The 12,500-nt window shown below is 45.5% G+C and overlaps 2 protein-coding genes across 6 annotated transcripts in view; one reads left to right on the top strand and one right to left on the bottom strand.

Annotated features, from left to right (window-relative positions):
* Nucleotides 1-7,706, top strand: part of rab3gap2 (RAB3 GTPase activating protein subunit 2 (non-catalytic)) — a 21,411-nt gene extending 13,705 nt beyond the window's left edge. For all 4 annotated transcript variants that reach the window (XM_042071751.1, XM_042071750.1, XM_042071749.1 and 1 more), the window contains exons 27-35: nt 1,378-1,444; nt 1,671-1,741; nt 1,898-1,933; nt 2,335-2,409; nt 2,931-3,146; nt 5,127-5,216; nt 5,696-5,893; nt 6,375-6,539; nt 6,843-7,706. In XM_042071751.1, coding sequence (XP_041927685.1) covers nt 1,378-1,444; nt 1,671-1,741; nt 1,898-1,933; nt 2,335-2,409; nt 2,931-3,146; nt 5,127-5,216; nt 5,696-5,893; nt 6,375-6,539; nt 6,843-6,998 — 1,074 coding nt within the window. In that variant the 3' untranslated portion in view covers nt 6,999-7,706. The remainder of the gene's footprint in view (nt 1-1,377; nt 1,445-1,670; nt 1,742-1,897; nt 1,934-2,334; nt 2,410-2,930; nt 3,147-5,126; nt 5,217-5,695; nt 5,894-6,374; nt 6,540-6,842) is intronic.
* Nucleotides 7,707-8,119: 413 nt separating this feature from the next.
* iars2 (isoleucyl-tRNA synthetase 2, mitochondrial) overlaps nt 8,120-12,500 on the bottom strand; it is a 13,696-nt gene continuing 9,315 nt past the window's right edge. For both annotated transcript variants that reach the window (XM_042071753.1, XM_042071754.1), the window contains 9 exons: nt 11,739-11,847; nt 11,162-11,264; nt 10,910-11,035; nt 10,533-10,664; nt 10,314-10,420; nt 10,062-10,207; nt 9,648-9,838; nt 9,165-9,309; nt 8,120-8,850 (listed from right to left, as the gene is read on the bottom strand). In XM_042071753.1, coding sequence (XP_041927687.1) covers nt 8,705-8,850; nt 9,165-9,309; nt 9,648-9,838; nt 10,062-10,207; nt 10,314-10,420; nt 10,533-10,664; nt 10,910-11,035; nt 11,162-11,264; nt 11,739-11,847 — 1,205 coding nt within the window. In that variant the 3' untranslated portion in view covers nt 8,120-8,704. The remainder of the gene's footprint in view (nt 8,851-9,164; nt 9,310-9,647; nt 9,839-10,061; nt 10,208-10,313; nt 10,421-10,532; nt 10,665-10,909; nt 11,036-11,161; nt 11,265-11,738; nt 11,848-12,500) is intronic.

The following is a 12,500-nucleotide window of genomic DNA, read 5'->3' as shown; positions in this document are numbered from 1 at the left end:
CGGGCATCTCACTCGCAAAAGGAAACATTTCTGTGGGGCACCTGCTATGGACCTCGCAGTTGCAAAATGCAAGGGACATGAATTAGCATGAACATTAACGGACATGAATCAGCATGAATATTAACGGACAGCTTCCGTTGACCGATTAAAATCTAGTTACCATGCTGTCAACTAAAGCAGACATCCGTATACCGGGCATGGCTATTCTATTTGCGTCATAGGCTGTAGATGCACTCTTTAAAGTTAATAGCAGCCTCCTCGCAATCCTTATTATTTCGGATTTAATGCACACCAATGTATTATATAAGGCTACAATTTAAATGGACATTTTAAAAGCTATTTTTTTCTCTTGTTTTCCACCTCGCAAACTCTATTAACTTTTGGCTATTGCGCAAAAGCCTCTTATTTTGAAATTTATTCATTTCACATTCTTACAACAACATAGCTTGTCACAACATCAATACACAGCCTTAGTATAAGGCCTACAAACAAGCAAACGTTTAACTTGCGGATTCAATGCGGATTCAACTTTCCAAAAAAAAACTCCAGAAATAGGCTACAGTATAACTGCGATGATTGCGATGTTTACATCAGAATTAACACTGTTATGGATCCATTTGTCTGCAACGCAACGTAGCCTACAACATCTCTCTTTAGATATACAGGAACAGCTTACTATGTTGAAGAGTGACGATTGCGTAGAATGCATGAATATCCCCAAACTCTCGGATGCGCATTAAAACGTTATCTTTTAGGTAACTTTCCACGCTGATGGTGCTCAAAATGCAACACAACTGTGTTCAAAGCAGGATGAGGAAAACCTGAGGTTGTGTGTTTGTACAAAACTGAGCGAGAATTTTATAGCTTTGCAAATATTTAACATTGTTTCATGTGTAATTGAGATTGCAGAGTTGTGGGAAACTGAGTCAGTGCATCACCAATCCCTGTAATAGTAGGCTATAGGCTAGTGGTAGTAGGCCAGACCTAGGCGCTGTTATATATACATATGGTAGTGTAGAATGGTTAGGGGGGGCATATAAAAGTTTGAGAACCTGTGGCCTAAAACAATATTGGTGGTTGCATGTTAGATCTGAAGTGAAATGGGTCGCGATGGTCTGTCATTTTTAAAAAGTGGGTCCCCAGAAAAAAAGTTTGGGAAACACTGCCATAGAGGACACACACACACACACACACACACACACACACACACACACACACACACACACACACACACACACACACACACACACACACAGATACACACATAATTCCAAATGCTGAATGAGACTTGTCCATCCATATATAATACAGAAATACGTGTTTCAATGAGCCCATGTCCATGTACTCAAAAGTGTACCCATGTGTATGTCTGTGTAGGTGGGTAAAAACCTGGAGTGGTCAGTTGAGCACCTCAGGATGATTTCCAGTTCCCACATACAGTTGGGTGAGTTACCATGACTACCACGTCACAATGACTTAAGTATCAGATTGTTCAGGAGGAGTTGTGTGTGTGTGTGTGTGTGTGTGTGTGTGTGTGTGTGTGTGTGTGTGTGTGTACGATGCAAAAAGTTTTTCTTTCTGATGTGTGTGTGTGTGTGTGTGTGTGTGTGTACGATGCAAAAAGTTTTTCTTTCTGATGTGTGTGTGTGTGTGTGTGTGTGCTCTTGTAGGTATTGCATTGATGATGTGGACTACGTTCATTGTGAAACGCTTTTCTGCAGCGGCTTTCCTCATGGAAAAGGTGAGAGAGGAGTTGGTGTAGCGTGGTGGTGTATCTGTGTGTGTCTGGGGTTGTGTATGTGTTTATATGAACAGAGGGCTGGGTCTGTCTGACTAGGGAAACCTTTGATTATTTTGGCCTATTGTGAGTCACATTCATTGTTTTTCTTTTCATTAGGTTGGAAAAGCTCCTAAAGACAGACTCTGCAGACGAGTGAGTAATTGCATCGATTTGTGTGTGTGTTTGTGTGTCAGTGTGTATGCGTGTGCGTGTGTGTGTGTGTGTTTGTGTTAAATGTCACGTGTAATACCTGTCTGATGACAGCCTCCTGACTTAATTAGCAGGCTATCTGAAAGTGTGTTTCATCACTGCCTGTATAATTGGTAACACAGTCACGAATAAAGTGACACTAATTAGTTGCATCCTTAATTAGGCTCTCATTGATTAGTCCCTGTGGAATGATGAAGAACTGTCTGTGTGTGTGCGTGTGCGTGTGCGTGTGCGTGTGCGTGTGCGTGTGCGTGTGCGTGTGCGTGTGCGTGTGTGTGCGTGTGTAAAAGTAAACTGTGAAAAGACTGGTGTTTGTGACACTGTGTGTGTTTGTGTGTGTGTAGGACGTGGGCATGGGAGACAGTGCGATGACCTCATTCCTAGGCGCCTGTGTGCAGCTCCTGCAGGTTCTTATGGAGGTGAGCGTAGTGTACCAGACCACACTCCACACTACACTGCAGGTGCCAGTGCATTAACACCACACGTGCTGTCCATGTGCTCAAGTCTCATCTGAGTGCATCGTCACACACAGAAGCTGCAGGCCCCACAGATGGCACATGTCAGGGGATACATGCAAATACACAATATACGTCTTGTTTACACAATTTTCCATGCTTCTCTCATGTTTATGTTTATGGTTCTTAGCAGATGCTTTTATCCAAAGCGACTCACAATGACATCAATACACATTACATTAACCTTAAAATTAAAAGTTTAAAGTAAAGCCATATGGCCAGAATAAAAATCAAAACCCACCTAACTCCCTTGATTGAGTGAACAGTAAATTGATTTGTGTGTTGTGTTGACCTCTCCCTCTCTCTCTCTGTGTCTTTACTCTCAGCCCCTCTAACATTTTTTTAACTCAATTTTTTACTCTCCCCTCTTCTCCTTTGCTCTCCCCTCTCTTCTCCTCCTCTCTCCCCTGTGGACTCTACGGCAGGCGGACGCGTGCGTGGAGGAGGAGTCGGCCCCGATGCTGTGTGTGGAGGAGGTGTGGGGGTGTGCCGAGGGCCCCGTGTCCCTGGCCGAGCTGGCCCTGGAGCAGCGCGGCGTCCACTACCCGCTGGTGCAGCACCAGTGCCTGCTGGCCTCCCTGCTGCACGCTGCCATGACCTTCGGCCTCAAGGTTAAACCCCTCAGCCTCTTCGACAGCAAGGTGAGCCTGGCGCTGTGATTCACCTCCCCGTCTCCACCCACTGTCTGTGTTTTTGTTTGTTCTTTTTCTGTGTGCAGGGCCCAGCTCTGTGAAAATCCGTTTTTTCATAAATGAAGTTGGGTTTACTTTGTAGACACAGTAGAGGCAGCTAAATGGAGATGCTCTAGTAGTGTGTAAGGAGTTTGTGCTGAGAAGAAAACAGAATATTTTATTTTATTCCCATTGAGATTATGCATCTCTTTTTCAAGGGAGCCCTGGATTCGCAAAAGTAAAAAATAACTCTTAAGATCAACAACAGAAAGGTATACAGCAATGACAAGGCAGGACAACAGAAGACAATAATGACAGTTCCAGACACAACAAACAAATAGGATAAATAACACAAGAAATACATTTAACAACAGACAAATACATATATAGACAAAAAAAAAGGGGGGGGTATTGGAAACAGGTGCAGTGATCTGATTTAAGTGTCTTAAGTAAATGTTTAGTGGTAGAAGTGGAATAAAAACAGAGAGTTTGGTTTCTTTTTGAAGGAGGTTTCAACACCAGGGGGCAGAGTAGCTAAAAGCCGTCTTCCCAAGTTCTGTAGCAATGTGAGGTATGGTAAGGAGCAGGGTGTTGTATAGAAAGATGCTTTATAGATAAAATGTGCCAGTGAAACCATCTACGAAGACCAAGAGAACTAAAACCAGCCACCTCGTAAAGATGACAGCGATGCGTACGTGGATTGGCATTGGTGACAAAGCGTAATGCACTATGATACACAGTGTCAAATGCTAACAGTGTGTTAGAGGCAGCATGCATATATATAACATCCCCATAATTCAACACTGGAAGGAAAGTAGCACTAACCAAGATTTATTTCTAAAATAAAGTCCAAGCTTAACGCTCAGCTTGCGCTCCAGTTTTTCAATGTGATCTTTGAATGAAAGCTTCTCATCAATCCACAGACCTAAATATTTATAGGCTGAAACGTTCTCAATACTCTTCCCATCCAGTGTGTCCAAAATTGTGTCATCTGCATAAAGATGTATTGTGGCGCTCTCCACAGCAGAGGCAATGGTGTTGATGTACAGGGTGAAAAGATTCGGACCAAGGATTGACCCTTGAGGGACACCTTTCTTAACCTCTAATGAATCTGACCTATGACCATCAGTCAAAATAGTTTGAGTTCTGCTGGTGAGGTAGTTCTTAAACCAACCAACAGCATTGGTGCTCAGACCAATGTCCAGAAGTCTCTGACAGACTCAAGTGATCAACTGTGTCGAAGGCCTTAGACAAGTCAAGGATTAGGGCAGCAGAGCCCATCTTCTTGTCCAGAGCATTGAAAATGTCGTTTAACACCTGAAGGAAACCGACGGGGAAGCCTGTACTCTCTCCTCAGAGGTGCTGACTGAAGACTGTTGGTACTCACATCCCCCTGACATTTGCACATCATTGTTATCCTATCACCTCTGAGGGCTCTGATCATCTGACTGTCTTACTGGAAGATGCATTTCTTGTAACCGGCCCCTCTGTTTTCCAGCAGATCACGGGTTAGTTTCAGACCTTAAGACTAGACGTGTGTTTCGTACTTCAAATGCCAGACACTAGTTGTACATTTGTGCATTTCCTTCACTCTCAGTTACCTTTTGAGCTTTGTTTTTACTTCCTTATAAAGATATCTCATCAGCACAAAGTAGGTAAGAAGTTGAACATAATGGATTCCCTCTGTACCAACATGTCTGGATTAGAATAGAGTAGAATAGAAAGAGCTGATAATGATTACATTTGTGACCCTGAGACTATGGAGAGACCATACGTAGTGGGGTCTTATTCTCCGAGTAAGGTTTTGAGTGTTTTCCGGTGCAGTAATGTGCAGTGTCAGAGCTACTTTAGTTTACCAAGATGAAGCATTTCAGTCTTCGCCAATGGACCTAAATGGTACTTAGTTCCGGTCTGACTCTGTTATGAACCGTCTCTGTGTCTTCTGTCCAGGGTAAGAATGCCTTCTTCAGAGACCTGACCACCATTCAATTGATGCCCAGCGGGGACACCGACCCCAGTCTGGTGGCCCTTAGGCAGGAGGTGAGCACGTATGCACACACACACACACACACACACACACACACACACACACACACACACACACACACACACACACACACACACACACACGCACACACACACACACACACACGAGCACGCACACACACACACACACACGAGCACGCACACACACACACACACACACACACAGGAGCATCTGGGCAAACAGGAGCACACATACATACAGATGTATCACCCACACACGCGTGCGCACACACATACACAAAGTCTCTCTCACACACACATTTGCTAAATTTTGAAATTTGGCACAAACACTTACATGGTATTCCCTTTAAACTTTGAAGTCAGTCCTTTGACAAGTGTAAGAGCTGGTAGACTAGAAATACTTGTTTTCTGGTCTCAGCAGTTACACTATTATATGAGTTGTGAGTGTTCCTCATACATGTGTTGAAAGTCTGTCTGTCTCTCTCTCTCCCTCTCCCCCTCTGTGTGTGCAGTTCCTGTTGCGGGTGCTGACGGGGTGGGTGAAGGCCCTGGGAGAGGCTCAGGGTGGTAGCGGAGGCAGTTTGTGTGGGGACATGTGGCCCGAGATGTGTTTGGAGTTGGCCACACTGCTGCAGGTCAACCCCGACATCCCCCGCAGACACCTGGTGTGTGAGCTCTACAACCAGGGCCTAGACACACGGGCCGAAGAGGTATGTACACACACACACACACACACACACACACACACACACAGGTATATAGCCTAATGAAAAGCAAAGACATGAACATAAAAGGCTTCACAATGACTGTGAACATATCCATCATTCCTCTGTAGATAAATAATCTTGGGGGCAGCCGTGGCCTACTGGTTAGCGCTTCGGACTTGTAACTGGAGGGTTGCCGGTTCGAACCCCGACCAGTAGGCACGGCTGAAGTGCCCTTGAGCAAGGCACCTAACCCCTCACTGCTCCCCGAGCGCCGCTGTTGTTGCAGGCAGCTCACTGCGCCGGGATTAGTGAGTGCTTCACCTCACTGTGTGTTCGCTGTGTGCTGAGTGTGTTTCACTAATTCACGGATTGGGATAAATGCAGAGACCAAATTTCCCTCACGGGATCAAAAGAGTATATATACTTATACTTATACTTAACCTCATTTAATCCATCTCTCCTCTCTCTCTCTCTGTGTCTGTAGCTGATGTTGGAGGTGGAGGATAAGGACGTGCTGGGCTCCCAGCTGTTGGTGCTGGCGGGCCAGAGGCTGTGCTACTCTCTGCTGCACAACACCACGCAGACCCGCCCTGCCATGGAGCTGCTCGCACGGCTGCCAACCACGCTGTGCACCTGGCTCAAGGCCATGGTGAGTACACACACACACACACACACACACACACACACATATGCAGCAATACATATGAAGCAAATTAGACAACATTAAGACAACTAGGGCAAAATTAGACAACTGTTGACAATTAGACAACTGCAAAGCAGTAGCATGTGTCTATAGCGTATTATGTGTATACTGAAAATCAGTTCAACATGTACTGTGGTACAAGTAACATGGGATTACTATGAATTGTATGAGCTTGCCTGTACGGTCTCGTTTACTCAAGATCAGACCACAGCACATGTGAACTTTGTGTGTGTGTGTGTGTTGCTCCAGGACCCCAGTGAGCTGCGTTGCCCCCTGGTCCCCCTGAGCCAGAGCAGTCGTCTGGTGAGCCGCGTGATCGAGATCTTGCCGGAAAACCACGCCCAGTACAGCCTGGCCCTGCACCTGATGGAGGCCGTGGAGGTGCTGGGGGACGAGGAGGACTGAGGACGGGGGGGGGGGAGAGGATGGAGAAGGAGAGGAGAGATGGACAGAAGACATGGAGGGAACACAAGGGATGGGTAGAGCGGAGGAGTGGATGGATAGATAATGACTGAATTAAAAGACTTATAGAGGAACGACTGATGTCGAAAGAGAGGACAACTTCTCACTCATCCTCCACCTCTTCAGTGGAATTCTTCACTCATCTCCGTAGTTTCGCTCACTAACTCACCCAAAGGCCCCGTCAGCACGCGCCGCTCCGCTTCCTTTAATCAGAGTATTAGATGTTTGTGCTTAGCCATCGTTTCTGCTTTCCGCCGGTCAGAGTCCGTCTCTGAGCATACAGTAGAGGTCAGTCGGTGGTCATATCCACAAAAGTGTATTTTCTACATGTGTTCATTTTCTTGTTTCATTCTCGTATCGTCATTGGTGTTTAATCCAGCCTCTCTGCAGCTCTGTGAGTCTGTCCATCCTTTACTTTAAAAGGTGTGCCTGTGCCATTAGAATTCCTTCCCTCCAGTGAAGGAGGGATGCTGATAAATAATGTAAGATAAAAACGATTGAGGAACGAACGAATGAATCGGTGAGAGGATGAGCGTAAACGTCTCTTATTTTCTCTTGTATTTATATGCAGTACTGTACTAGCTCCTGCCACTTCTCCAGAGCGACTGGGCTCACTTATGCAGAATAAAGACTAGTGGTGTACACACAGCATATGGAAGCACTTGTTTTTGCTAGTGTTGGTGAAATGCCATGTATAGTATATAAACTATAATATATATAATCTAATTGTACACTTATATACACAAATGAGCTGATTAGAGGGAACAATTCAAATATTATGGATGCACAGTTTTCAGAAGACATAGATGATTAACATTGTTGCAAGTGACAAACTTCTTAACCACATGAATTAAAACTTCTTAACCGCATTATCATGATGATCTGCGGATATTAATAGCGGTTACATTTCCGTGAGCCTTTTACAGATGTCACAGGAACACAAACACACCCTTTCTCGACCACAGCCAACAGCCAACTGATAGTTCAAGCATCAGTTCAGCCACCAAAATGTAACGTAACATGCCTACTTTGGCGCTCCTTCGGGGAAAAAAGATGTTCAGGTCTTGATGGATTTAGTTGGTGTATTTGGTATGCAGCACACAACTCAAGAGCATTCATCCTTTAGTGTGTTTTACGTATTCAGCCAAAAACTCAAATCCACACAGGCAGACATTCACACACATACACACATTTTCCAATGTTTATCCCTAAAAACATTACATGGTTCATGGACCCCAGCCCTATAGATACATACTGTTTGCGTGCTTTCATGTGTATACACATTCCGCATAGAATTACATATTAACATCATTTTTTTTTCAGTTCGGTCAGCTCCAGAACAACAGAAGAGTCAAGTTGTAGTTAGAGGCTGCCAAACCCATTCAGTAGAATAAATATAAGTGCAAGGGATAGTCTGCCAGTCACGTTCTCTAAGCTGGGGCCTCAGTGACCCTCATCAGCCAATCATGTTGCTCAGTCTGGACCTCGTCCAGGAAGTGGAATTCTGGGGCTGACAGACTGTCAGTTTTGAGATTCCCCCTCAGTCCATAGTTTTGCTGGCACGATCCATGGTTTTGCAAAGGCTGTGCAGAGAGAAAGAGAGAGAGGACGAATAGGAATCTGTAGTCAGGGTTGGTAGTGTGACATCATCACTGTGCGCTTTGAAGGACAGACTGGCAACGTGGGCAAAGGCAGTCGGGCGAATCGGACGTGTAGCGTCGACAGCGAGGGCAACGGGAGAGGGAGGTTGGCTGTGCCGCCACAGTGAATGAGCTCTCCTCTCGGATTACACCACCTACAAGGTCACAAACACAGCCCAAAATTAACCACACCCTACAACAGACGTCTGAAGTTCACTTACAAAAACAACCCAAAGCTGTCATCTTTGCCCATATAAGAAGATTTAGATCTAAAGATGCTACCCAGGTTTCCTCATATGGGCAAAGATTTGGGTGTATTTTTTGGAGGTGAACTTCAGAAGTCTATACAAGAAAATGGCAATGACAAATCATAAAAAAGTTTCTGTAATAATTACACAAATGGTGGCCCTCACATATGAAATACTGTAGGTATATATAAATATTCTGGCAGGACTTAAGATGGCCGTACCCTCCAGGTTGATGAGGAAAGTTCCGCGGCTGATGTTGGCGTCCTCTGGTATGTCACGTGGGAGTGAGCTGGTCAGGGTCACGCGAGACGCCATCATCAGCTCCGTCAGCTGGGAGAAGGTGGCGGTGGGCTCCTCCTGGAGAGACTGCAGAACGAGTGGGACGTTACAGAGAGAAGGCTGGCAGGAGAGGGTCCCAATCATGAGATTATTAAGACAATTATTATAAAACAGAGATCACAAAACAACATGCCATGTATTGAATACACAAAAAAACTTGGTGTTTGAGCTTGCTTTATGAGACACTGGAGCAGCAGACATTCATTTTAGGGAGCTGTGTCATGTCTTCCTTCCACCACTAGAGTACTACGAACTGTAAGGAACCCGGTTATGAGGACATGGTGTGGATGTCTGTGGTCAGAACTGTCAAGACTTCCTGGATCTATGACTGGCCGCCCAGTGGCGTTCCTCCACGGCTATCTCACCTCCATGAGTTCGAAGAACAGGCCGGGCTCGATGGCGATGATGAGCTCGTACTCGGCAGCGTTGCGCCCTGGGATGGACGAGAGGAAGGCGTCTCGGATAGCACATGCCCCCTCCACCGCCTCCTCCAATCCCGGCTTCCGCCACACCGAGCTGCTCTTGATCCAACCACTCTGGAACAGAGTCTCCCCAGCTGCAGAGAGAGAAAGAGAGAGACTTCTTAACGATCACCTAACTTTCTCAAATGGATACACCATCAAAATATAGATATGTAACATTAAAATTCCCCAAACACAAAGGTACTCAAAATCAATCTCAACCAAGAGAACACAGACTAAACTTCGCACTTATCACATTATACACCATAGACTGTGTGTAAACGTGTGTGTGTGCGTGTGTGTGTGTGTTCTACATACCATCATGTCCAGGTGCATGCAGGTACACCTCTTCGGCCAGGTGAGGCAGGATGGGGGCGATGGTGCGGGTCATCCCATCTAAGACCTCCTCCAGCACCGTCTGACATGAGCGCCGACCCAAGGAATCCTCCGCTTCACAGTACAGTCTGACAGAGACGGGGTGGAGGGAGGGAGGGAGGGTGAAAGGGAAACATCCTTAGAAGGAAAGAAAGGCAACTCTGTGTGTGTGTGTGTGTGTGTGTGTGTGTGTACCTGTCTTTGATGACACTGAAGTAGAAGCTGGACAGATCTCTGGCCACAAAGCCCTGCAGAAGGCGCACCACCCGGCCAGCGTCATACTCAGTGTAGGCATCGGTCACCTGAGACAGACAGACAGATTTAGCTCTTGGTCTTGCATATCATGGTCTCGTGCAGGTAAATATTCTTGACAAACCATTTCAGATGGTGGGCTACAAACACACACACACACACCTTCAGGCTAAACTCCCGCAGTAGATGCAGCAGGTACTGGTCCACATAATGCATCTCTTTAGAGTCCACCGCCTGAGTCCGCGGGTCAAAGCCTTGCAGGTTCCCCAACAAAAACTTAAATGTGTTCCTTAGCTGCACACACACACACACACACACACACACACACAGACAGACAGACAGACAGACAGACAGACAGACAGACAGACAGACAGACAGACAGACAGACAGACAGACAGACAGACAGAAAGACAGACAGAAAGAAAGAGACGGAGAAGATCAATGTTATGGCATAGCTACATATTTTAAAAAGGACAAAAAGACAATTGACAAACAAATTCAGACAGGCTGGCTGATCTGTTATGTCGTGCTAGACAGACCTTGTTGATGTCGTCGCGGGCTGAGTTTAAAGCGCTGGGGCCGATCTGCACCTCCGAGAAGATGTTGGATTCGGCCACCCACCAGCGCAGCGTGTCGGCCCCATACGGGGGGGAGGCTGAGGGGTCCTGGGGACACATGGAGAGGCGTGAGAGGGGGGACAACCATGACATTAAGTAACATGTATCAGAACTCTGGATAGTTTGGATAGTGCAATGGATAGTAGTTATTTGTATTTCTTAAGGTATCCTGACCTTGCCCCCATTGATAACTACTTCAGGATCCACCACGTTTCCCAGAGACTTGGACATCTTCTCTCCTTTCTCTGACACAGCAAAGCCATGCACCACCAGTGTCCTGCCACAGAGCAATTCATATGAATAACTAGTCATATTAATCCTCAACCTCACCAACACTATAACAGATCACTTAATGAACCCATCAACATTCACACTCAAATTAGGCTTCCTGAGGCAAAATCTACCAGGTTTACGAAGATGGTCGAACATACACTACAAAAAGTCAGGGATATTCGGCTTTCGGGGTGAAATTTCAGGATGAACCTAAAAATCCACTATAACCTTTCCAGGTGAACTTACTGTAATGTGACCTCTAAACTTTTGAATGTGCATGTCCAACAGTTCAATGTTTCTGTACTGAAACATTCAATTTCACCCAAAAGCCAGCCAATCCCTAACTTTTTGTGAGGAATGTAATACATAATTTGGGTTAAGCACATTGCACAAGGCCAAAAATGTGGGAATTGTAAAGCAGAACTCTCTACAAGTGTTGTTAGCCTTCCCTGTGCCACATCACCACAGCCATGCGTACTTGTAGGGAGCCTTCTTGCGTACTGCCACGCTGGTGAGGAGAGAGGACTGGAACCAGCCGCCCAGCTGATCCTTCCCTTCAATGTAAACATCTGCCCTTGGGTCCGCCTCTGTGTGTGTGTGTGTGTGTGTGTTAGAAACAAAGAGAAGAAGAGAAATAAATACCGGTAATAAAAATATATGTTAAAGTTAAAAACATTCAAAATTCATAATTTTCCTGTACTTCAAACAGAAACGGAGGAAGGGAAAAAAGGTTGGTAAAGAAAAAGTCATAAGAGTCCTTGAGGCCTGTGAAAGTTCATGACCGGAGTTAGTTTGACAGTGTAGCATCCACAGTTAGTAGCTTAGGTGCTTATTAAAAATCATTTTGATTTCTACTTAATTTCCACACAATCCTACAAGTAACTGCAACAGCCTGACATCTCTCTCCATACAAAAGGCTAAGAACTAGCATACATTTCCCGTGATGCACTTGAAGGGCTCCTTTTCTATAACTGTACGTACACATCGCCGCCGACTTGAGCTGCAAAAGATACAGGAAGTCATTCATTTTCAATAGAAAAGAAGCGACAAATCCGTCGACGTCACGTTTTGGGCGTGTTGAGCAACCAGAGCGTCAAGCAGAAAGTTGAAAGTTGGTCAACTTTATGGTAATGAGAATGCTGCCACGTCAGAGCAGCCAAAAGTGCCAAAAGCTTCCCTGCACCTTTTGACAAAGTCAGTGGCAGTGTGTACCTACAGTAAGCAGTTTCAAAACGTTGCG

The sequence above is a fragment of the Alosa sapidissima genome, chromosome 19 (genome assembly GCF_018492685.1).
Source record: "Alosa sapidissima isolate fAloSap1 chromosome 19, fAloSap1.pri, whole genome shotgun sequence".
Classification (NCBI taxonomy): Eukaryota; Metazoa; Chordata; class Actinopteri; order Clupeiformes; family Clupeidae; genus Alosa; species Alosa sapidissima.
Note: the sequence above shows the minus strand (reverse complement) of the source record. Positions and strands in the feature narration are given on the sequence as shown.